Here is a 23,521-nt window from a genome sequence, read left to right on the forward strand (position 1 = left end):
CTCCATGATCAAAACCTGTTCTGCTTACCACAACCTACAACAGAAGCAACTCTGTTTCCCATTAGCAGTGAGCAGCCCCACTTCCAGTGCCACTCCTTCACTCACATCCACTTTATTACTCAACTGCACTCTGGGAGATTTCAGATGGCACCAGGCAACCACTCACGAGCCACTTTGATATGATTTATTTACTGGGGGGGCTCAACGAAACACAGTGTGTGTGTGTGTCAGGGGTGAGGGATAGTTAGTTGTTTGAAGCTGTGTCATTCCAGTGCATCTCCGCCTGAAGCCAATTAGAGGCCAGTGTGTGCCATTTATTTAATCTGACAGTGCAGGAGTTCAATTATCACATCAACTCCGACATAACCGATAAACGAGTCATGGTGATCAGGGGTGGTAAACAAATTGAATTACCCTTACCCCAGTTCCAGTCAAATACTGTGGTTCCCTTGTTCACTTACATTCACTCCCCTTCGGTTTTTATTAATCACAATTACAGATGCACAAATAAACAGTGCTGAGAAGAAACAAAGCTGAAACTGTGGTGACATGCAAATATTTACAGCCAGGCAAGACCTCGTCTCTCAGCTCAGAGACGAAAAGCACAACAAGATAAAATATATAAATATTCTTTAAACAGAAGATTGAGGGACCCCCAGAATAGCAGTGGGAGCAAACCACTTCCTTCCTGGGGAATCCCTCGCTCAGGCTAAAAGGGCCGAGCACTGAACCATTCACTTGTTTTTTTCTCCCCCTTTTTGCCAGCGGAATGGTTGTTTCCAACACAAACAGAGCCCACCACACACTCACACACACTCACCCAGACCATCGTACCACTTAGGATCTACAGTACACCCCCCTTTACCCCAGGCCTATAGGGTAAATTCAGTTTAAGTCAATCCCTTTTTGACAGCATCCCTTTTGCTTTAAACTAAACTTTCCATATGTTCGCCCATGGAATAAGTGGTCGGAAAGTGACTTGGAGCTGAATGCCAAAACATTCAGGAGATAAAGGTACTCAAAGTGCAACAATTTCCCATTCCCTACCATGCGACATCCATGCCTTCATCACTGGAAAATATAAACGGTTGAGTTATAGATCATTTAAAAGCTTACAAAGTGGTCAAACTTGTATTATTTATTGGAAGAAAAAAAAGGTTTCATAATAAATAAGTAAACTTTAATGTCAATTATCTAAAAACACAATTTTTTCCATATTCACATGTGTTGTAGCTTAGACCCTATTTCACAACGTCGGAGGTTTGTGTGTTGTGCCCGCCATCGGTTGAGACACAACATGAGCTTGAATACAGGGTGGTTGCCATTAAGGGCTGACCCCATTTAGTTGACAGGTCGATTGTTTGGTCTATAGGCCGTTGGTCGGCAGAGATTTTTTAGTCGAGCAGTCGCAAATTGTTAAACATTGAAGACACCTGTCTGATTTGTGCCAGTCTCAGTGGACTAATCCATTGCGGAGGCCGTTGGGATGGAACAGTCCATCACCTTAAGACAGTAGTTCCCAACCAGGGGTACTAGGACCCCTGGGGGGTACTTGGCCTAGCCACGAGGGGCACTTGATTAGAAACATGAGACCATAGGCGCTACTGATACAATGCTCATAGGGGGAGTACCTCAGGGGTACTCCAGGAAGAGAAACATGCAATTGTTGGTTCAGTAAATTAAAACGTTTTGGAAACATTGCTCTAAGACATACAATGCCTTCGGAAAGACCAATTACCTTCTTGCCTGGTTGCTAAGTTTGGTCGAACGGCCAGCTCTAGGCAGAAACTGGGTAGCTCCATATTTTTCCCATTTACCAATAATGGAGATCACGTTGCTCTTGGAAACTTTCAACACTCTAGAAATTGTTTTAAACCCTTCCCCAGATATACAGTGCCAGTAAAAAGTTTGGACACACATACACTCTGTGATGACTTTGTGCTGATAATCGTAGCATTGTCACCGGCTTGATGTATCCAAACGATGCAGTCCCTTCCTCGCTCAACATTTCATTTGGATTCAGTGGATGATAAATAGTGCAGTTCGTTAAACATTCAGACCCCTTGACTTATTTCACATTTTGTTACTTCACAGCCTGATTCTAAAATGGTTTAATTGTCCCCCCCTATCAATCTGCACACAAGACCACATCATGACAAACAAGCTTGGCACACCTGTATTTGGAGAGTTTCTAACCTTTTCTGTATATCCTCTCAAGCTCTGTCAGGTTGGATGGGGAGCGTCAATGCACAGCTATTTTCAGGTCTCTCCAGAGATGTTCGATCGGGTTCAAGTCAGGACTCTGGCTCGGCCACTCAACAACATTCAGAGACTTGTCCCGAAGCCACTCCTGCGTTGTGTTGGCTGTGAGCTTAGGGTCGTTGTGCTGTTGGAAGGTGAACATTCTCCCCAGTTTAAGGTCCTGAGCGCTCTAGAGCAGGTTTCATCAAAGATCACTGTACTGTTCTCCATTCATCTTTCCCTCGATCCTGACTAGTCTCCCAGTTCCCTGCCACTGAAAAACATCCAAACAGCATGCTGCTGCCACCACACTTCACCGTTGGTATGATAATTGTCCAGGTGATGAGTGGTGCCTGGTTTCCTACAGATGTGACACTTGGCATTCAGGCCAAAGCGTTCAATCTTGGTGTCATCAGACCAGAGAATCTTGTTTCTCATGGACAGAGATCTTTAGGTGCCTTTTGGCAAACTCTACGCAGGCTGTCATGTGCCTTTTCCTGAGGAGTGGCTTCTGTTTGGCTTAATTGGTGGAGGGCTGCATAGATGGTTGTCCTTCTAGAAGGTTCTCCCATCTCCACAGAATAACTCTGGAGCTCTGACAGAGTGACCACTGCGTTCAAGGTCATTCATGGCCAAGGCCCTTCTCCCCAGATTGCTCAGTTTGGCTGGGCGGCCAGCTCAAGGAAGAGTCTTGGTGGTACCAAACGTCTTCCATTTAAGAATGATGGAGGCCACTGTGTTCTTTGGGACCTTCAATGCTGCAGAGGTGGTACCATTCCCCAGATCTGTGCCTCGACACAATCCTGCGTCTGAGCTCTACGGACAATTAATTCGACCTCATGGCTTGATTTTTGCTCTGACCTGCACTGTCAACCGTGGGACCTTATATAGACAGGAATGTGCCTTTCCAAATCATGTCCAAACAATTGAATTTACCACAAGCGGACTCCAATCTAATTGTAGAAACATCAAGAATGATCAATCGAAACCGGATGCACTAGAGCTCAATTTCGAGTATCATAGCAAGTGTCTGAATACTTATGTAAATAAGTTATATTCTTTTTTTATTGTTAATTTGCAAAAGTTCCTAAAAAAACATTTTTGCTTCGTCATGTCGGGGTAGTGTGTAGATTGATGAGAATAAATTATAATTTTATCCACCTTAGAATAAGGCTGCAATGTAACAAAATATGGGAAAAAAAGGGAAGGAATCTGAAGACTTTAAATGCACTGTAGGGTACATACCATTTTGAGAACAGATTAATACAAAAGAAAGCCCTGCCCTATTATAAATTCACAATTGGTGATTACATAATTATGCATCTTTCACTTCACCTCGCTCATCAACTCATTCTCATTAACTTCATCTGTTCATGATTAAAAAAAATTCAACTGTTTCTTTTCCAGTGATGAAGACATGTCTCAATGGGTCAACTTTGAAAGGGAAAGGAAAGGGGATACCAAGGCAGTTGCACAACTGAATGCATTCAACCGAGCACCTTCATCTCTTGAATGTTTGGCATTCAGGCCAAAGTCACTTTCTGACCACCTCTGCAACAGGCAAATATTTATGGGAGGTTTCGTTCAAATCAAAAGGGGTGCCGTCAAAAAACTGATTAAAGGGTAAATCCATTTGAATGCAGTCGTTCAGCCATGTTACAGTGAGAGACTCTGAAGCTTACTTTTCTAAAGCCTCCAGCCGCATGCCCGCTAATCGCTTCACTCGTTGGCTACCTGGAAACTGCCTCTTCAGTTCCTGTAGACAAGTCTGCAAGGGAAGTGGGCAGAGGGAAGGTGCAATTAGAGTTGACTGGGTGCAACATGCTACAAACAGTCAGGACGCATACACTTTCTTTTACTTAAAGCCCCCATGCAGTCTTTGTAATTGTATTTTTTAAATCACTGCAAATGATCACTCTTAATTTTATGAAAATAAACATTTTGCATTTACATTCTAGTCACTTAGCAGACACTCTTAATCCAGAGCAATTTACACAGTTAGTGCATTCATCTTAGAGATTCTCCGCTACTTTTGTAAACTTTATTGCCAGTAGTTCTGAAACTAGCACTCACGAACCAAAAGTGGTCCCCTGAAAATTGCATACTACATCACATATGTGCACCACGTCATTGCTCGCTCTATAAATCGGTCTCTGCGGTTTCCACTGTTCCATTGGGTCCGCCCCACAGATAACGCTGGGCAGGCCTCCTGATAGCGGTCACTCAAATGTGAAGAACTCTAATGTGAGAACTCTAACTGTTAAGGGATTGGACAACATGGGGGGGAAATGTAGGGAAAATGGCACAAACTAGGGATTTCATGACCACCCCTACGTAAAAATGTATTTTTTATTTCACCTTTATTTAACCGTAAAATGTATGCACGTATTACTTTGGATAAAAGCATCTGCTAAATGGCATATATTATTATATTATGGCTAATTGAGGTAAAACAGTAATTCTGCTCATAGATTATGCATATATGAACTACACATTGGTGACTAAGGGCTGGATGTGTCAAAGTGCCAAAGCATGTCTTACAGCTAGTTAGGTGAGAAATCAAATTTACATTTGAGTCATTTAGCAGATTCTCTTATCCAGAATGACTTACAGGAGTAGGGCACTTTAAAATCTGTTGTATTTTGTGCCTGATTACAATACATTTTTTCCCAAATTCCGCTTTCTCCTTTTTGTTTTTCCAGGTTTCAGTTTTTCCCTTTTTATCACACTTAAAAACAAAAACAAGTCCACAACAACACGTAAACCACATCAGGATACCACTTTTGAGGTCTGGGGGAAAGAATGTTGCATTTTGGGTGTAGTTACCCTTTTTCACAAGTGAGCACCATCCAGAGACCGTTGTTTGGTTAGCTGTGTTTCTGTAGCACTCATGTGATTGCAGAGTTTGCAAAACAAATGGCCTCTGAATTGATGCAAATAATGATGTCATTCTGCCAGGTAGGCATAGGCTACTTTGTAGTTAACATTCAGTTTAAAAAGGTTTTGGAGAAAGCCTTTCCATTTATCAGCAGATGATTATCATTATCGCTAAGGGCTACACAAAGTGCAGACTTGACATACTGCACAAACATGGACATTCCTGTGCCCATGGTTGCAGGAAAATAAGTATCACTGATGTATATTCATGTCTTATGATTAACTTCAACAAATTAACACATTTTCCAATACCTTTAGTTGATTTCCTACCAAGTTAAAAACATATTGGAATATTTCTGAATTACTTTATACAATGTGGATTCCGTGATTCCGTCTGCGCAACACAGATTTTATATGCCCCACAGAAGAAATTAGGGTTAAGACCTTCCGGTTACCGGCCCAACACTTAACCGCTAGGCTTCCTGCCGCCCAATAATTTTTAAAAATAATTTATTTCCCTGAGCCTCCTTTCGGCATTGAAATACTCCGCCTGATCGTCTGGGCATGTTGATGCAAATTTGAATATATTAACATACACAGCCCGAGTAACATGCGGTCAGGGTAACCAGGGCCTACTCTGAAAAAAAAAAAAAATAGAACTAATGAAAAATAAATATGTTTGATCAATAATCATTTTGTCATGCTTTTTATGCATGATATAATCGATGTCTGAACATGTACTTACTTCACAAATTTGAGCAAGGAGGCCTGGGGAAAGGCAGCCTCGCTGTGCCTTTCTCCCGCCCTTCAAACTCATTGACATGACTTGTGCATCAGAGTAATTTTTTTTATTTCACCAGGTAGGCTAGTTGAGAACAAGTTCTCATTTACAACTGCGACCTGGCCAAGATAAAGTAAAGCAGTGCGACACAAACACAGAGTTACACATGGAATAAACAAGCGTACAGTCAATAACACAATAGAAAAAAAGAAAGTCTATATACAGTGTGTGCAAATGGCGTGAGGAGGTAAGGCAATAAATAGGCCATAGTAGCAAGTAATTACAATTTAGTAAATTAACATTGGAGATGTGCAGATGATGTGCAAGTACAAATACTGGTGTGCTAAAGAGCAGAAAAGTAAACAAAAACTATATGGGGATGAGGTAGGTAGATTGGGTGGGATATTTACAGATGGGCTATGTACAGCTGCAGCAATCGGTAAGCTGCTTGGACAGCTGATGTTTAAAGTTAGAGTGAGATAAGACTCCAGCTTCAGTGATTTTTGCAACTCGTTCCAGTCATTGGCAGCATGGAACTGTAAGGAAAGGGAGCCAAAGGAGGTGTTAGCTTTGGGAATGCCCGGTGAGATATACCTGCTGGAGCGTGTGCTACGGTGGGTGTTATTATCGTGACCAGTGAGCTGAGATAAGGCGGAGCTTTACCTAGCAAAGACTTATAGATGACCCGGAGCCAGTGGGTCTGGCGACGAATATGTAGCGAGTTACAGCCGATTAGAGCATACAGGTCGCAGTGGTGGGTGGTATATGGGGCTTTGGTGACAAAACAGATGGCACTGTGATAGACTGCATCCAATTTGCTGAGTGTTGGAGGCTATTTTGTAAATGACATTGCCGAAGTCAAGGGTCAATAGGATAGTCCGTTTTATGAGGGTATGTTTGGCAGCATGAGTGAAGGAGGCTTTGTTGCAGAATAGAAAGTTGATTATAGTTTTAATTTTGGATTGGAGATGCTTAATACGAGTCTGGAAGGAGAGTTTACAGTCTAACCAGACACCTAGGTATTTATAGTTGTCCACATATTCTAAGTCAGAACCGTTTGGAGGTTTGTTAACAGTGTCCAAAGAAGGGCCAGATGTATACAGAATGGTGTCGTCTGCATAGAGGTGGATCCGAGAAACACCCGCAGCAAGAGCAACATCGATGATATATACAGAGAAAAGAGTCGGCCCGAAAATTGAACGCTGTGGCACCCCCATAGAGACAGCCAGAGGTCCGGACAAAATTGTCTCTCCGATTTGACACACTGAACTCTGTCGGAGAAGTAGTTGTTGAACCAGGCAAGGCAGTCATTTGAGAAACCAAGGCTGTTGAGTCTGCCGATAAGAATACGGTGATTGACAGAGTCGATGAAGACTGCTGTACAGTACAATCTTTATCGATGGCGGTTACGATATCATTTAGTACCTTGAGTGTGGCTGAGGTACACCCGTGACCAGCTCGGAACCCGAATTGCACAGAGGAGAAGGTACGGTGGGATTCTAAATGGTTAGTCATCTGTTTGTTCACTTGGCTTTTGAAGACTTTAGAAAGGCAGGGCATTTTGCCTCCCTGGTGGCGCAGTGGTCTAGGGCACTGTATCACAGTGCTAGCTGTGCACACCAGAGACTCTGGGTTCGCGCCCAGGCTCTGTCACAGCCGGCCGCGCCGCGAGGTCTATGGGGCGACGCACAATTGGTCTAGCATCGTCAGGGTTAGGGAGGGTTTGGCCGGTAGGGATATCCTTGTCTCATTGCGTACTAGCGACTCCTGTTGCATGCCGGGCGCAGTGCACGCTAACCAGGTTGCCAGGTGCACGGTGTTTCCTCAGACACATTGGTGCATCTAGCTTCCGGGTTGGATGCGTGCTGTGTTAAGAAGCAGTTGGGTTGTATTTCGGAGGACACATGGCTTTCAACCTTCGTCTCTCCCGAGCCCGTACGGGAGTTGTAGTGCTGAGACAAGATCGTAACTAACAATTGGATACCACGAAATTGGGGAGAAAAGGGGGAGGCAGGATGGATATAGGTCTGTAACAGTTTGGGTCTAGAATGTCTCCCCCTTTGAAGACGGGGATGACCGCCGCAGCATTCCAATCTTAAGGGATCTCAGACGATATGAAAGAGGTTTTTAAAATTATGAATTTCTGCTATCTAGGCATGGTTTCTTATCAACCCAGAAACTCATACCCGCTCAACCACCATTAGGTCCTAAAATAATGTCTGTTTGCTATCTAGGCATGGTTCGTCATCAACCCAGAAACCCATCAACCCATAAATTACGATTCAGTACTAAAATGAGTAAAACAGAATAATCTAATTTTATCATGTGCTGGATTTGCAAATAATCAGACCTTAAAAATAAACTGGATAAAAAAACACTCAGAAATAACTTTGGTTTTAAATTCCCAATGTTATATTAGAAAAGTGTGGTGGTCTTAACTTTTTGCTCTCGTCATATTAAAATGTAATACATTTTCATAAAGCCCTTGAATCCTGAGAAATTGCTTTAAAGTACAATTTCTGTCCTCAAGCCTGACACTATTATTAACAATAATCAATATGTGCCGTTTAGAAATAAAACCATGTACTTAACGGACTGGATGGACAAGGTCATTTGTATCAATCTCTCCCCTTGTTCAATCAACAAAATATGTGGGAGGAAAAATCATGGTGTCTTCAGAAACTATTCACAGCCCTTGAAATCTACACTGGAATTGCTTACCAAGACGACACTGAATGTTCCTGAGTGGCCTAGTCTAGAAATGATTTAAATTTTAGTCTCTCAAGTTGTTTATTGTTGTGTTTTTATAATAATGTGTAAATACTGTACAATCCAGCTGTGCAAAGCTCTTAAGAGACTTACCCATTAAGACTCTTAAAACTCTTAAAATCACTGCGTAAGGTGATTCTAACATGTATTGACTCTGGTGGATGGATACTCATATAATCAAGCTATATTAGTGTTCTATTTTTCATAATTATTTTACAAATGTACACATTTTTCTTCCACTGACATTACAGATTACTTTGTGTAGATAATTGACAAAAAATATAATTAAATACATCTTAATCCCACCTTGTAACAACAAAATGTGTAAAAAGTCAAGGGGTGTGAATACTTTCTGAAGGCACTTTCAGTAACACAATCTGTAACATATCTATTAGTTAACTCTATGATGGCAGATGACTCAACAAGGAAAGGGGGAGTTAAACTCCATAAAGGTTTTTTTTTTACCCTCCATTATTCCAACACTGCTCAGCAAATGTTTTTTTTCCAAAGTACAGACAAATGGGGTAATATATTTGGCCAAATAAATATATTTTCACATTTGGCAATGGGGGTGATGAAGTACAAATGACTGTGAGAGATGGGTTTTGAGGTCGCTGGGTGTGTGTGGCAGTTGTCGGTAGTTCACTTACCCAAGCCAAATCATCCCGACTGCAGTCCAGCGCAGCGATCATCACCTGCTCATAAATTATCCATACTGGGCACAGGAGAAAAAGCACTGTTTTAATATTCCAGTACAGTGTCAGGCGGAACATCAAAACATGATCAATTGACATAGAACTAATACTGTATTAACAGTCTGACTAACAAAGTGCTTTCGTATTTTTCTACTTGATCATAGGAAGGACATGAGCTGGCCCTAAGTGATGCCTCAACAGGAATAGGGATTTAGGCCCCATCTGCTCTCCAAAAGCATGCTTCTTTTTAACTGTGGGCATTCACTTCAAACTTTTCACTTTCATATCACGATATCTTGAACAGGGAAAATGTCTGCCTGCTATCTAGTCATGGTTTCCTATCAACCCAGAAACTCATAACACCACTCAGTCCTAAAGTAATGTCTGCTATCTAGCCCTTGAATCCTGGGGAATTGCTTTCAAGTAGAGGTCGACCGATTAATCGGAATGGCCGATAAATTAGGGCTGATTTCAAGCTTTGATAACAATCGGTAATCGGCATTTTTGGACACCGATTGTGGCCGACTACAATGCACTCCATAAGGAGAATGCATGGCAGGCTGACTATCTGTTAAGCGTGTGCAGCAAGAAGTTAAGTTGCTAGCTAGCATTAACCTTATCTTGTAAAAAACAATCAATCTTAACATAATCACTAGTTAAACTAGTAACATCAACCATGTGTAGTTATCTTGTCCTGTGTTGCATATAGTCGATGCGGTGCCTGTTCATTTCTCATCGAATCACAGCCTACTTTGCCAAACGGGTGATGATTTAACAAGTGCATTCACGAAAAAAAGCAATGTATACCTAACCATAAACATCAATGCCTTTCTTTAAAATCAATACACAAGTATATATTTTTAAACCTGCCTATTTAGTTAATATTGCCTGCTCACATTAATTTATTTTAACTAGGCAAATTGTGACACTTCTCTTGCGTGTCAGGGTATATGCAGCAGTTTGGGCCGCATGGCTCGTTGCGAACTGTGTGAAGACCATTTCTTCCTAACAAAGACCGTAATTAATTAGCCAGAATTGTACATAATTATGACATACCATTGAAGGTTGTGCAATGTAACAGCAATATCTAGACTTAGGGATGCCACCCTTTCAATAAAATACGGAACGGTTCCCGATTTCACTGAAAGAATAAACGTTTTATTTTCGAAATGATAGTTTCCGGATTTGACCATATTAATGACTTAATGCTCATATTTCTGTGTGTTATATTATAATTAAGTCTATGATTTGATATTTAATAGAGCAGTCTGACTGAGCAGCAGGAGGCTCGTAAGCATTCATTCAAACAGCCCTTTCCTGCATTTGCCAGCAGCTCTTCGCTGTGCTTCAAGCATTGCGCTGTTTAAGACTTCAAGCCTATCAACTCCCGAAATTAGGCTGGTGTAGCCGATGTGAAATGGCTAGCTAGTTAGCGGAATGCGTGCTAATAGTGTTTCAATCGGTGACGTCACTCGCTGGGACCTTGAAGTAGTTGTTCCCCTTGCTCTGCAAGGGCCGCGGCTTTTGCGGAGCGACGGGTAACGATGCTTCGAGGGTGGCTGTTGTCGATGTGTTCCTGGTTCGAGCCCCAGGTAGGGGCGAGGAGAGGGACGGAAGATATACTGTTACACTGGCAATACTAAAGTGCCTATAAGAACACCCAATAGTCAAAGGTATATGAAATACAAATGGTAGAGAGAGAAATAGTCCTATAATTCCTATAATAACGACAACCTAAAACATCTTACCTGGGAATATTGAAGACTCATGTGAAAAGGAACCCCCGCTTTAATATGTTCTTAAGTTCTGAGCAAGGAACTTAAACGTCAACTTTCTTACATGGCAAATATTGCACTTTTACTTTCTTCTCCAACACTTTGTTTTTGCATTATTTAAACCAAATTGAACATGTTTCATCATTTATTTGAGGCTAAAATTATTTTTAGGTATTATATTAAGTTAAAATAAATGTGTTCATTCAGTATTCTTGTATTTGTTATTATTACAAATAAATAAATGTAAAAAATTGAATTAAAATAAAAACTTGACCGATTAATTGGCATCTGCTTTTTTTGGTTCTCCAATAATTGGTGTCGGCGTTGAAAAATCATAATCGGTCGACCTCTAGAATTTCTCTCAATCCTCACTCGTTTTTATTAATAATCAACTATATGTCCAGCATAGAAATAAAACCATGTATTTACAGGACTGGATGGAGAAGGGAAAATCTCTCTCGTGTATGTTTTATGCAGTTCAAAACAACAAAAAGTTATATTAAGCTTAATTTAGAGAATCAATCATGGTGAAAGACCACTGACCATGTTAAGGCTTTATAGATCAAATTCTGCTGGTATTCGAAGATTTCGTTCTTCATAGAACATGTTCTAAGATAATGTACAACTCCATAAAAAAGACAATGTTACGCAGCCCTTTCCTAACACACAGAGAAAAAAAGCTTACACAGCTGTTATCCAGGGCAACAGAATATTGTCATTTCCCCCCCACTTCGCTGTGATACCCCTAACCAGTTACGGTGCCACGCCTTATTCACAACGGTTGTCAACATTGCACGACACATTTCATCCAGTGGTTCTAAAATAAAGAGGAAATGTTTATTGAAGTGCTTATTCAATCAACTGTAACAGTAAAAGACAGTGATTAATAATAGGCTTGGCTAATGGATCCAATTAATGGAATTAATGCTAAATGTCTGTTTTGACAAGCACGCCAGACGTCCTCTGCCAAATGCTGTCTAACTGTAAACTGAGAAAGGACAATAAAACCCAACAAGAAAACTGATATGCCAAAACAAACAAAACGCCTGAAGTTTCTTGCCTTTTTATGATTCCAACTCTTGTTTGATAATTGCCATCTTGTTTCACAGCCAATTTAAGAACTGGTTTCAATAAAACTGGGGCGTGTTAAGTGTTTACCCTGCTCTATAAAGACTAATGAATGAATCATAATGAGTACAAGGAAAATAGACTTTCACAGAGTCGTTCAGCAAGACTACATAGTGAGATACTAGCAGGCTTTTACATAGTCAAAATGCAAACCTGAGTGCACCGCTACCAACCATCACATATGGGTTATTTTTTTAATCAAGAACGGGCTTACCAAGCTTCTGCATCATTCAATTCAAAAAAAAGTTGAGTCACATTGGTAAGTCTACTAAAAATACTGAATAGGCCTAGGCTTCTGAGAACTTGTGATACATTAAAGCTGGAGGTGAATAAGGTGAAACACCACTGTTCGACCCAGCGTCTTATCGTTTTTGTCTTGTTGATGAAACGGAGGAATGTTCATCATCGCAAAAAAAAAAAAATTGCTGTACATATTCTGCAGCGGGGTATACTACAAAGTAGGATTCAGGAGTTAGCTAACTAGCCTAAATAGTTGGATAACAACATTTTTAGAAAGAAACTTGGTCTAATTGATTCAATGGACAAAAACACCAGTTCGGCTTTGTTAATGAACGAGAAATGTGTCATTTCTGGTTGCTTTTCAATGATAGCTGGCTCACTTATTGATCCTGCTTTGTAGTATACCCCTCTGTTCTAACAGTGTCTCAAGTGACTATTTGTTGTTATAACCCAAACGAATGTGGCAGTTTCAAACGGATTACAGCTTTAAAGATACTAGCCTATACTGTTTGCCTTGAGGTGGAAATGGATTATTTTGGATTAAAAATAACAACTTGAGGCTAAACTAGTGCCTTCAAAGTAGTCATACCCCTTGAATTACACATTTTGTTAGTCTGAATTCAAAATGGATGAAATATATTTTTATCCTAACCTATCTACACACAATACCGCATAATGACAAAGTGAAAACATGTTTTTAGAAATTCTTGCAAATGTATTGAAAAATAAATACAGAAAGCGTTACAGTCAAATACAGCAGAATGATTTTTTTGACAGGGGGTGCAGAATTTTGTTTTGCCTGATTTAGATGTTTTCAACATTTTGGTTGGCTATTTGTTAGTCAACTTGTCTATATAATAGATACATGTAGCTTCCCTTTTGTCATTTTATGTTGCCGAGAATACTAAATAAACCCTTGCTCAACAGAATAATGTAATAGATCGATACTTCCGGCGCCGACAGAGATAGCCGCCTCGCTTCGCGTTCCTAGGAGATCATCAAGGACATCAACCACCCGAGCCACTGCCTGTTCACCCCGCTATCATCCAGAAGGCGAGGTCAGTACAGGTGCATCAAAGCTGGGACCGAGAGACTGAAAAACAGCTTCTATCTCAAGGCCATCAGACTGTTAAACAGCCACCACTAACATTGAGTGGCTGCTGCCAACACACTGTCATTGACACTGACCCAACTCCAGCCACTTTAATAATGGGAATTGATGGTAAATGATTTAAATATATCACTAGCCACTTTAAACAATGCTACCTTATATAATGTTACTTACCCTACATTATTCATCTGATATGCATACGTATATACTGTACTCTATATCATCGACTGCATCCTTATGTAATACATGTATCACTAGCCACTTTAACTATGCCACTTTGTTTACATACTCATCTCATATGTATATACTGTACTCGATACCATCTACTGTATCTTGCCTATGCTGCCCTGTACCATCACTCATTCATATATCCTTATGTACATATTCTTTATTCCCTTTACACTGTGTATAAGACAGTAGTTTTGGAATTGTTAGTTAGATTACTTGTTGGTTATTACTGCATTGTCGGAACTAGAAGCACAAGCATTTCGCTACACTCGCATTAACATCTGCTAACCATGTGTATGTGACAAATAAAATTTGATTTGATTTAGAATTAATGCTTCAATTTAGTTGACATCAGTCAAGTTCTCTCGGTCATTCACGGAGCAAATACATTTAGGGACTGGGGAGAAAATACAATAATGTTTAAAAAAATAAAAAATAACGCTAAATGTCCAAATGACATCAGTTTGACTGGATGGAAGGAAAAAGAAAGCTGTGAAAAAGACTTAAGATTTCAGTTCAGCTTTGGTGCATATTTTATGTGATTGAAATACTATCAGCTTTTATAATAAAGACAGCACCTCTACAGATGGTATATAATTGAGCATTGCATTCTCTCAAGACAGAGAAATAAATAAATCATATTTCTCACTCCTGTTCCCAAGTTCAAATTTGGTCTACATTTGGTGTATAATTGTACAGCAAGAAATGCTTAATTCTGTATGAGTTATTAATAAGGTTATGTGGTGATGTTATAGACTTACAGTCAGTGTCCAGATTTCAGTTTCCATTCAACACATTTAAACAGTAGACCACAGTTTCCTTGACATTCCATAGGCCTATTTGAACTCCCATCTTGTGACTGTTGAATTTATGTAGTGCTTCAACATCCTCACACAACATAGCTGGCACTGCTATCATCCTCTTACCACTTCAAATATTTTACAAACATTACATTTCTAGCCCTCCCTTCTCTTAATTTTAAACTTCGAAAACATTATTTTTGCCTCTGTAGAAAGAGCACCTGGATGTTCCACTACTGGCAAAATATTCTGTGGACAGATGAAACTGAAGTAGAATTGTTTGGCAGGAGAAAAAAAAATGGCACAGCACACTAACATCAAAAGCTCATCCCAACTGTAAAGTATGGTAGAGTGCTGCCTTGCTGCATTCTTTTTGCATTTTTTTTAATACACCCCTTTTTCTCCCCCAATTTTGTGTTATCCAATTGGTAGTAGTGGTGCTCTGTCTTGTCTTATCGCTGCAACTCCCGCACTGACTCGGGAGAGGCGAAGGTCGAGAGGCATGCGTCCTCCGAAACACAACCCAACTGCTCCTTGACAACGCACATCCAACCCGGAAGCCAGCCTCACCAATGTGTCTGAGGAAACACCATACACCTGGCGACCTGGTCAGCGTGCCCTGCGCCCGGCATGCCACAGGAGTCACTAGTGTGAGATGAGACAAGGATATCCCTGCCAGCTAAACCTTCCCTAACCCTGACGACGCTGGGATAATTGTGCGTTGCCCCATGAACCTCCCGGTTGCGGACGGCTGCGACAGAGCCTGGGCTCGAACCCAGACTCTCTGGTGTCACAGCTAGCACTGCCATAGACAACTGCGCCACCCGGGAGGCCCCAGCTTGCTATCATTGATGGAAAAATGAACTCCCAAGTTTATCAATACATTTTGCAGGAGAACGTAATGCTATCTGTCCGACAATTGAAGCTCAACAGAAGTTGGGTGATGCAACAGGACAACGACCCAAAACAGAATAGCTTCAAGAGAATATAGGCCTTCTGGAGTGGCCCAGAGTCCTGACCTCAACACGATTGAGACGCTGCAGTATGACCTCAAGAAAGCGGTTCACACCAGACATCCCAAGAATATTGCTGAACTGAAACAGTTTTGCAAAGAGGAATGGTCCAAAATTCCTCCTGACCATTGTGCAGGTCTGATCTGCAACTACAGAAAACATTTGGTTGAGGTTATTGCTGCCATAGGAGGGTCAACCAGTTATTAAATCCAAGGGTTGACATACTTTTCCCACTCTGCACTGTGAATGTTTACAAGGTGTGTTCAATAAAGACATGAAAATGTATAACTGTTGGTGTGTTCTTAGTCTAAGCAGACTGTGTTTGGATGGTTATGAATTAGATGATCAGATCAAATTCTATGACCAATGGTTCACATACTTTTCCTTGCCACAGAATGCGACTTGTTAAGCAAACTAGTATTCCTGAACTTATTTAGGCTTGCCATAACAAAGGGGCTGAATACTTATTGACTCAAGCCATTTCAGCCTTTTTTGAAAAACATAATTCCACTTTGACATTATGGGTTACTGTGTGTAGGCCAGTGACCAAAAATCTCATTTGATTCCATTTTAAATTCAGACTGTAAAACAACAAAAAGTGGAAAAAGTCAAGGTATTGAGGCGCCAACTGCCCCACAAATTGATTTTCGCAAACAAATCGATCAAATTACATGACAAATGTATCAATATTGTGGCGTTTTGGATGGGAAGTATAAGCTTTCCGAGGTGAGAACTAGGCATTCAAAGTGCCAGAGACAGACACGTTACCAATGCTCCAAAAAGAGCTACAAGAAGAAGTGCATGACTCAAACACCATCATTACGTTTGCTGATGAAAACAGTGGCGGAGGCCTCCCGGGTGGCGCAGTGGTTAAGGGCGCTGTACTGCAGCGCCAGCTATGCCATCAGAGACTCTGGGTTCGCGCCCAGGCTCTGTCGTAACCAGGCGCGAGGTCCGTGGGGCGACGCACAATTGGCCTAGCGTCGTCCGGGTTAGGGAGGGCTTGGCCGGTAGGGATGTCCTTGTCTCATCGCGCACCAGAGACACCTGTGGCGGGCCGGGTGCAGTGTGTGCTAACCAAGGTTGCCAGGTTCACGGTGTTTCCTCCGACACATTTGTGTGGCTGGCTTCCGGGTTGGATGCGCGCTGTGTTAAGAAGCAGTGCGGCTTGGTTGGGTTGTGTATCGGAGGACGCATGACTTTCAACCTTCGTCTCTCCCGAGCCCGTACGGGAGTTGTAGCGATGAGACAAGATAGTAGCTACTAAAAACAATTGGATACCACGAATTTGGGGAGAAAAAGTCAACAACAAAAAATAAAACAGTGGCAGGCCTGATCACCGGCAACAACAGCCTATAGGGAGGTGGTCAGAGACCTGGCAGTGTGGATACAGGACAACAACCCCTCTCTCCGCAAGATAAAGGAGCTGATCTACAGCACACCACCATTCACATGCCTGTTTGTAAGCATTTCTCCTTTGCCAAGATAATCCATCCACCTGATAGGCGTGGAATATCAAGAAGCTGATTAAACAGCATGATCACACACATCTTGTTCTGGGGGACAATAAAAAGGTCATTCTAAAATGTCAATCTGAGCTGTTGCCAGAGAATTGAATGTTAATTTCTCTACCATAAACTGCCTCCAACGTCGTTTTAGAGAAGTCGGCAGTTTGTCCAACCGGATCGTCTGGGGGGGGCGGGGGGGTAGCCCTTTTGAGGAGACAAAAGCATGCTGATTGGCTGGGCCTGGCTCCCCAGTGGGTGGGCTTGGCTGCCAAGTAGGTGGGCCTACGCCCTCCAAGGCCCTCCCATGGCTGGTCACACTGACAGAGCATCTCTGTGGAGATGAGAGCTTTGCAATAGGTCAACCATCTCCGTAACATTCCACCAATCAGACCTTTATGGTAGAGTGGCCAGACGGAAGCCACTCCTCAGTAAAAGGCACGACAGCTCGTTTGGAGTTTGCCAAAAGGCACCGAAAGACTGACCATGAGAAACAAGACTATCTGGTCTGATGAAACAAAATTGAACTCTTTGACCTGAATGCCAAGGGTCACATCTGGAGGAAACCTGGCACCATCCCTATGGTGAAGCATTGTGACGGCAGCATCATGCTATGGGGATGTTTTTCAGTGGCAGGGACTGGGAGACTAGTCAGGATTGAAGGAAAGATGAACGGATGAAAGTACAGAGGGAACCTTGATGAAAACCTGCTCCAGAGTGCTCAGGACCTCAGACTGGGGCAAAGGTTCACCTTCCAACAGGACAACGACCATATGGACACAGCCAAGACAACGCAGGAGTGGCTTCGGGACAAGTCTCCGAATGTCCATGAGTGGCCCGGCCAAAGCCCAGACTTGAACCCGATCAAACACCTCTGGAGACACCTGAAAACAGCTGTGCAACGACGCTCCCCAACCAACCTAACAGAGCTTGAAAGGATCTGCAGAGAAGAATGGGAGAAACTCCCCAAATACAGGAGCGCCAAGCTTGTAGCGTATTACCCAAGAAGACTCGAGGCTGTAACCGCTGCCAAATGTGCTTCAACAAAGTACTGAGTAAAGAACTACATGTATACAATGTCTTCACAGCATAACACAGGCTTAATCATCTCTCCAGCAGTATACTTATGAGCTCAGGTTGGTTCCCTGCTATTCTATGCCTGTACTAAAGAACAGCCAGTACTCCTTAATTCCATACTGAATAAATCAATCATTGGACAACCAGTCATTTGAGAGATTGATGCCCTTCCTTGAGCAGAGAACTGTGACAAGACCGAATCAGTCATAGGCCTACTGTACAACCTGTTCTAGCAATCATGTTGCAGTGAAACCACAAACCATAGCAGTCTATATTAAATCTAGATTGCAGTATTTGCATGTTTTCTGCCAGACTGAGAATACAGTCTATTAATTCATTTCCCCTTCTGCCACTAAATGTTGTCTATATTGAACATGCCTGACTGTAAATGTTGGCTTTGTGTATGTCTTTGATGCCTGAAAACACTATACATCTCCATTACCTATACGTCTAGGCTACATCAGTTTAAATCCTTCCTATTTTAATGCTCCTTTTTCTTCAATTAATAAAATAAATCAAGAATGAAACCAAATTGACAAATCAAGTCCTTGTCTCCCAAACATCTTGTGATGGATGGCTAGTGTTGTGGATCATTGTGTACAAACAGATTCTGCCTACTACAACAGCACTAGAAATTGTTCTGCTGTGACTCTTGATTTAATGCATATGTACTTACTGTCATCTCCAAGTTTGGACGCATGCTCATTTATCAATTCTTCACCAACATCCACGATTTGCTCACTGTTTCTGTGATTATCCTCCCTCCACTTCCGCAGCTTGTCTCTCATTTCTGTGAACACAATTATCAAAACATTTCTCAGGATTCAGGCAATATAAAAATGACATGCTTTCATAAAACATCATATTGGATCAGGTAGAGCGCACGTACACACACACACACACACACACACACACACACACACACACACACACACACACACACACACACACACACGAGAGTGAGCAGCACACCATCAGCCCCTGGAGCAATTGGGTTAACTTGCTCAATAGCACAAAGGTAGTGGATGGTAATGATCCTGACCCAGCAGCCCTCTACTCTAGTATGCAGTTCAGTGCACACTTTCTGGTTACTGGTCCACCGCTCTAAAAATCTGGGCTACCTACTGGTTCCTGACATACAGTGTCATCAGAAAGTTTCATGAGTGTTTCTGGGTAGGCCTATAGAGCTTTGCATACCTGGACTGTTCAATTAGTTGGCTGAGATAATTGCTGGGCTGGACATCCCGGGCGATGAGTTTGGATTGGTCAGCCATGTAGCATGCTTCTGTCTATAACGTGAGCTGTGAGTCCTCTCTACCTTGCCGTTTTTGAAAGATATAACATTTGAAATCGAGAACTACAAAAGTTTTGCTACTTTTCTCAACAACATTGATGACCCAAATTTAGCAGGCGCTATCGACAGATCAGTTGGATACTTTCTGCATACGCCAGTCAGTTTGAACCGGAGTGACTTGACACAACGCTGACCGAACAAGGGGTGTGTTCGTAAATTTACTCTGGCTACCCATTCCGACAGAATAACTGATGAATTTACGAACACTCAACACCCGTTGAATATGGCCGGTGTCAGTAAACGTCGGTAAAACGTCAGTAAACGCTGGTGAAGCACAATTAAAATTGTTGCCAGCAGCACAGTTACCAACGCTCTCGATAACATCCAAACCAGGTGTGATAGGGCAAGTAAAATGGTCAGAGTGAGATTCTCATTTGTGTCTGGAAGTAGACAACGTTAGCTTGGGTGCTTGACTGCCGTTGTGAGGTCAGAACGCTCGGAGCAACCCTACTCAGTCAGTGTCCAGAGTACGCTCTGAACGCTCCGATAGCGAAACGCTCTGAAATGACGAACAGAAATTCTGACAACACTTTTGCTCCATTCTGTTTCTTTTTATCCTGAAAAACTCCCCAGTCCGTAACGATTACAAGCATACCCATAACATGTTGCTGCACAACAATGCTTTAAAGTATGGTTCGTGGTACTCAGTAATCTGTTGTATTGGATTTGCCTCAAACACAACACTTTGAATTCAGGACAAGAAGTTAATTACTGTGCCACATTTATTGCAGTATTACTTTACATTACTTTTTTTTTCTGTGAGCTCATTGTGTACATCACACAGTTTCTCTAGAGATACATCGGATCATGCCCGAACTGTGTGAAGTAGTAGGAAGTTGTAGTTTCCAACAGGCCCATATTCTACATAGTTTAGCGCATTAAAAGTGGTAATTAACAACAATGACCATAATCCATTGTGCATCTACTTGTCCGGTTAGTTTATTTTCGCCTGCTACGGAAGACAGAAGAATGTGCGATCGTGAGGTGATAAAGAGCAGTTGCTCCTTTGTGAGTTCTCTAACTGATAATACATGATCTAAGTGATTGATAGCTGGTATTCAGCTGTCATAAAAGTATGCCTTATTTACTTTAAAGTACAAAAAAAATGTGATTGTCAGACAGCATAGGCAGCAGCTCTATAAAGATGAGATGAATTGAAAAGAAAAAGTCATCAAATAAAACAAATGTAATATACACAACTGAAATATTTTAAGTAATGTAAATGGGAATAAATAGTTCATGTGGTAAGCAGTAATGGGCAGTCACTACCATCATGGGAGTTGTATTAATTGTTTTATTCTGTGTTAAAGAATTCAACCCACATAATGCTTTTAAAACAGTCTAAAACAAAACCGGAATGTGATCATTTTTAATAATCAAACTCAAAAAGCCCTAATCGTTCAGCACTACGAGCAGGATGGATGTTTTGGAATATTTTTTTCATTCTGTACAGGCTTCCTTCTTTTCACTGTCAATTAGGTTAGTATTGTGGAGTAATTAAAAGTTTATTGATCCATCCTGTTCTCTCCTATCACAGCCATTAAACTCTAACAGTTTTAAAGTCACCATGCTCAAATGGATATTCAATATCTGCTTTTTCTCTCTTTACCCATCAACCAATAGGTGCCCTTCTTTGCGAGGCATTGGGAAACCTCCCTGGTCTTTGTGGTTGAATCTGTAAGACAATTGTATGTGTGAGGTACAGAGATGAGATAGTAATTTTAAAAATCCTGAGGTATTGTGTGTAGCCCAGTGAATTTTAAATTCAGGCTGTAACAAAATGTGGAGAAAGTCAAGGGTGTAAATACTTTCTGAAGGCACTGTATACACATGTAAAACAAAGCTCATTAGCAAGGTATATAAATATATACCTAGCAAGCAAGCTTAAGTAAACTCTGGAAAACTCGCATAACAATGCTCTGTCCTTCCGTGTCAACACGCAGGCTTATATTTTAGCTAGCTAGTAATAGCTATCTATTAGTAGTAGGGACGTCAAACTTCCAGCCTGCTGCACAGACCCTATGGACACAGTGGCTGGTTAAATTGTGCTTAGGAGCATTTTTTACATCAAAAATGGTAGTGAGAAATGTGATTTCTTTTATTTTTAATCTGAGTTTCCATGATGTGGACAGTATGTATTACTGCCAGGGGTAATCAAAGAACAGAACCGGAACCCGGAAAATAACTACATTTTTAGCTAAGTGCGGATGTTGCCTGTAATCCATGGCTTCTTGTTGGGGTATGTACTAGGGATGCACGATATATCGTAAGCATTTCGGCATCGGCCCAATGTCTAGTTTAACACCGATGTCAAAACTGACGTGCATACCTATATAACGTAGGTAGATGAGGGCCTTGTCGGGTGTCAGGAGTAAATCCCTCTCGTCCGACTTGTTAAATAAAAAAGTATTTATATACACAAGGTGAGTAATCGCTGTCCTAATTTCTAGAAGCCCTTTTCGTCATAAGAGACAGTGGCAGAAACAGTAAGTATAAAATAAGTTACAAATAACGCACGTCAAGGATAATTAATACTTTCCAAAGGCAATGCATCGCAAACTGTTCCTGCATATTGATTTGGACACTTTAAAACAGTATTTTGGCAAAGTACTAATTATCAATATGTCTAGTCAACAGGAGGCAGCTACAGCATCATTTTAAGTGTCATTTTTAGTTACATAAATTACATTTACAACATTAATTTCCAATGGCATTGTACTTAGCTAATCAGTTAACTGTTGAAAGATTACAAAAAGGTGCCGTGATTTACTTTGATCAAGAAAATCACCAAAACAGGTTCCCTGTCTATTAGTAGTATCATTTGCAAGACCGTGTATTTTAGCAAGCCATCTATTGATGCAGAACAATGACAGCAGGTAGCTAGCTAGCTAACTTAGTTATAATCAGCTGACAGACGTTAGGTACCTAGGCTGGCTAGCTAGCTTAGCCTGCTGTGCAATCCATGTAAACTCACACATGCTGTGGACTGTTAGCTACGACAATGGGATAGAGCAATAACAGATTAATCAATGCTTAACGTTAGCTATCTAACGTTGCTAAAACAATGAAAGGCAGAAATAATGTGCTAGCCAAGTGGCTCTCGTGTTAGCAAGCTGAGCTAACAAGTTAGCAGTTGGCTTGATGAGATGGACATACGCAGCTACATCCCCTGAACGATAGTTAAAATGCACTACGTCGAATTATACAAGGATTTAACAGCACACTTTCAGTCATACAGTACATTAAAACGTTTAGTCGTCTGTGTTTACCTTCCCAGGTTACATCGTACATTTCTGATACCGACGCCATCTTTCTTGGCAGCACAGGTTCTGCGTCATTGAACTGGGTGTGGCTTGTTTATTTTGCTCACTGAGCCCTTACTCTAAATCAGGGGTGTCAAAGTCAAATGGACGGAGGGCCAAATAAAAAATTTAGCTACAAGCCGAGGGCCGGACTGTTCGAATGTTCATTGAATTTTTTTTTAATGACGCATATAGTCTAGTGAACCTAATTGAACCTACTGAAAACCTAACAAATATATTCCAATATGATCAGATAAATAAAGCAATATTTTCTTATGGCTCTGTCAGTAATCTTTAATTTTCAACAGACACAAAAGACAAATTTCCTTTATATAAAAATCCCCATAACATGAACATTAAATGAAAGAAACCGGTATTCAAGGCACCATCAGTAGCCTATATTTTCTATTTTAGCAAAAGTGGGCTAAATTTACTTCAAAGAAAAAAACAATAATAGCAATTTTCTATCATCCACTCAACTGAAATATTTTTAAAATATAATTGGATTGAAATACAATAAAATAAAGTGCAAAAATCTATTAATCAAAAACAACACTTTGCTTAAGGAGAAGTAACATGCAGTGAAAACAAATATTAAACTTTAACTTTTAAACTTGAACTGAGT

At 41.1% G+C, this 23,521-nt stretch overlaps 1 protein-coding gene across 1 annotated transcript in view; it reads right to left on the reverse strand.

Moving 5' to 3' along the window:
* emc2 (ER membrane protein complex subunit 2) overlaps nt 1–22,987 on the reverse strand; it is a 50,222-nt gene extending 27,235 nt beyond the window's left edge. Inside the window, exons 1-4 of the mRNA XM_046301862.1 lie at nt 22,864–22,987; nt 18,917–19,030; nt 9,319–9,383; nt 3,924–4,009 (exon numbers count right to left, since the gene is read on the reverse strand). Coding sequence (XP_046157818.1) covers nt 3,924–4,009; nt 9,319–9,383; nt 18,917–19,030; nt 22,864–22,903 — 305 coding nt within the window. The 5' untranslated portion in view covers nt 22,904–22,987. The remainder of the gene's footprint in view (nt 1–3,923; nt 4,010–9,318; nt 9,384–18,916; nt 19,031–22,863) is intronic.
* Between the last annotated feature and the right edge of the window lie 534 nt (nt 22,988–23,521).

Source organism: Oncorhynchus gorbuscha, linkage group LG15, assembly GCF_021184085.1.
Source record: "Oncorhynchus gorbuscha isolate QuinsamMale2020 ecotype Even-year linkage group LG15, OgorEven_v1.0, whole genome shotgun sequence".
In the NCBI taxonomy this organism is placed as follows: Eukaryota; Metazoa; Chordata; class Actinopteri; order Salmoniformes; family Salmonidae; genus Oncorhynchus; species Oncorhynchus gorbuscha.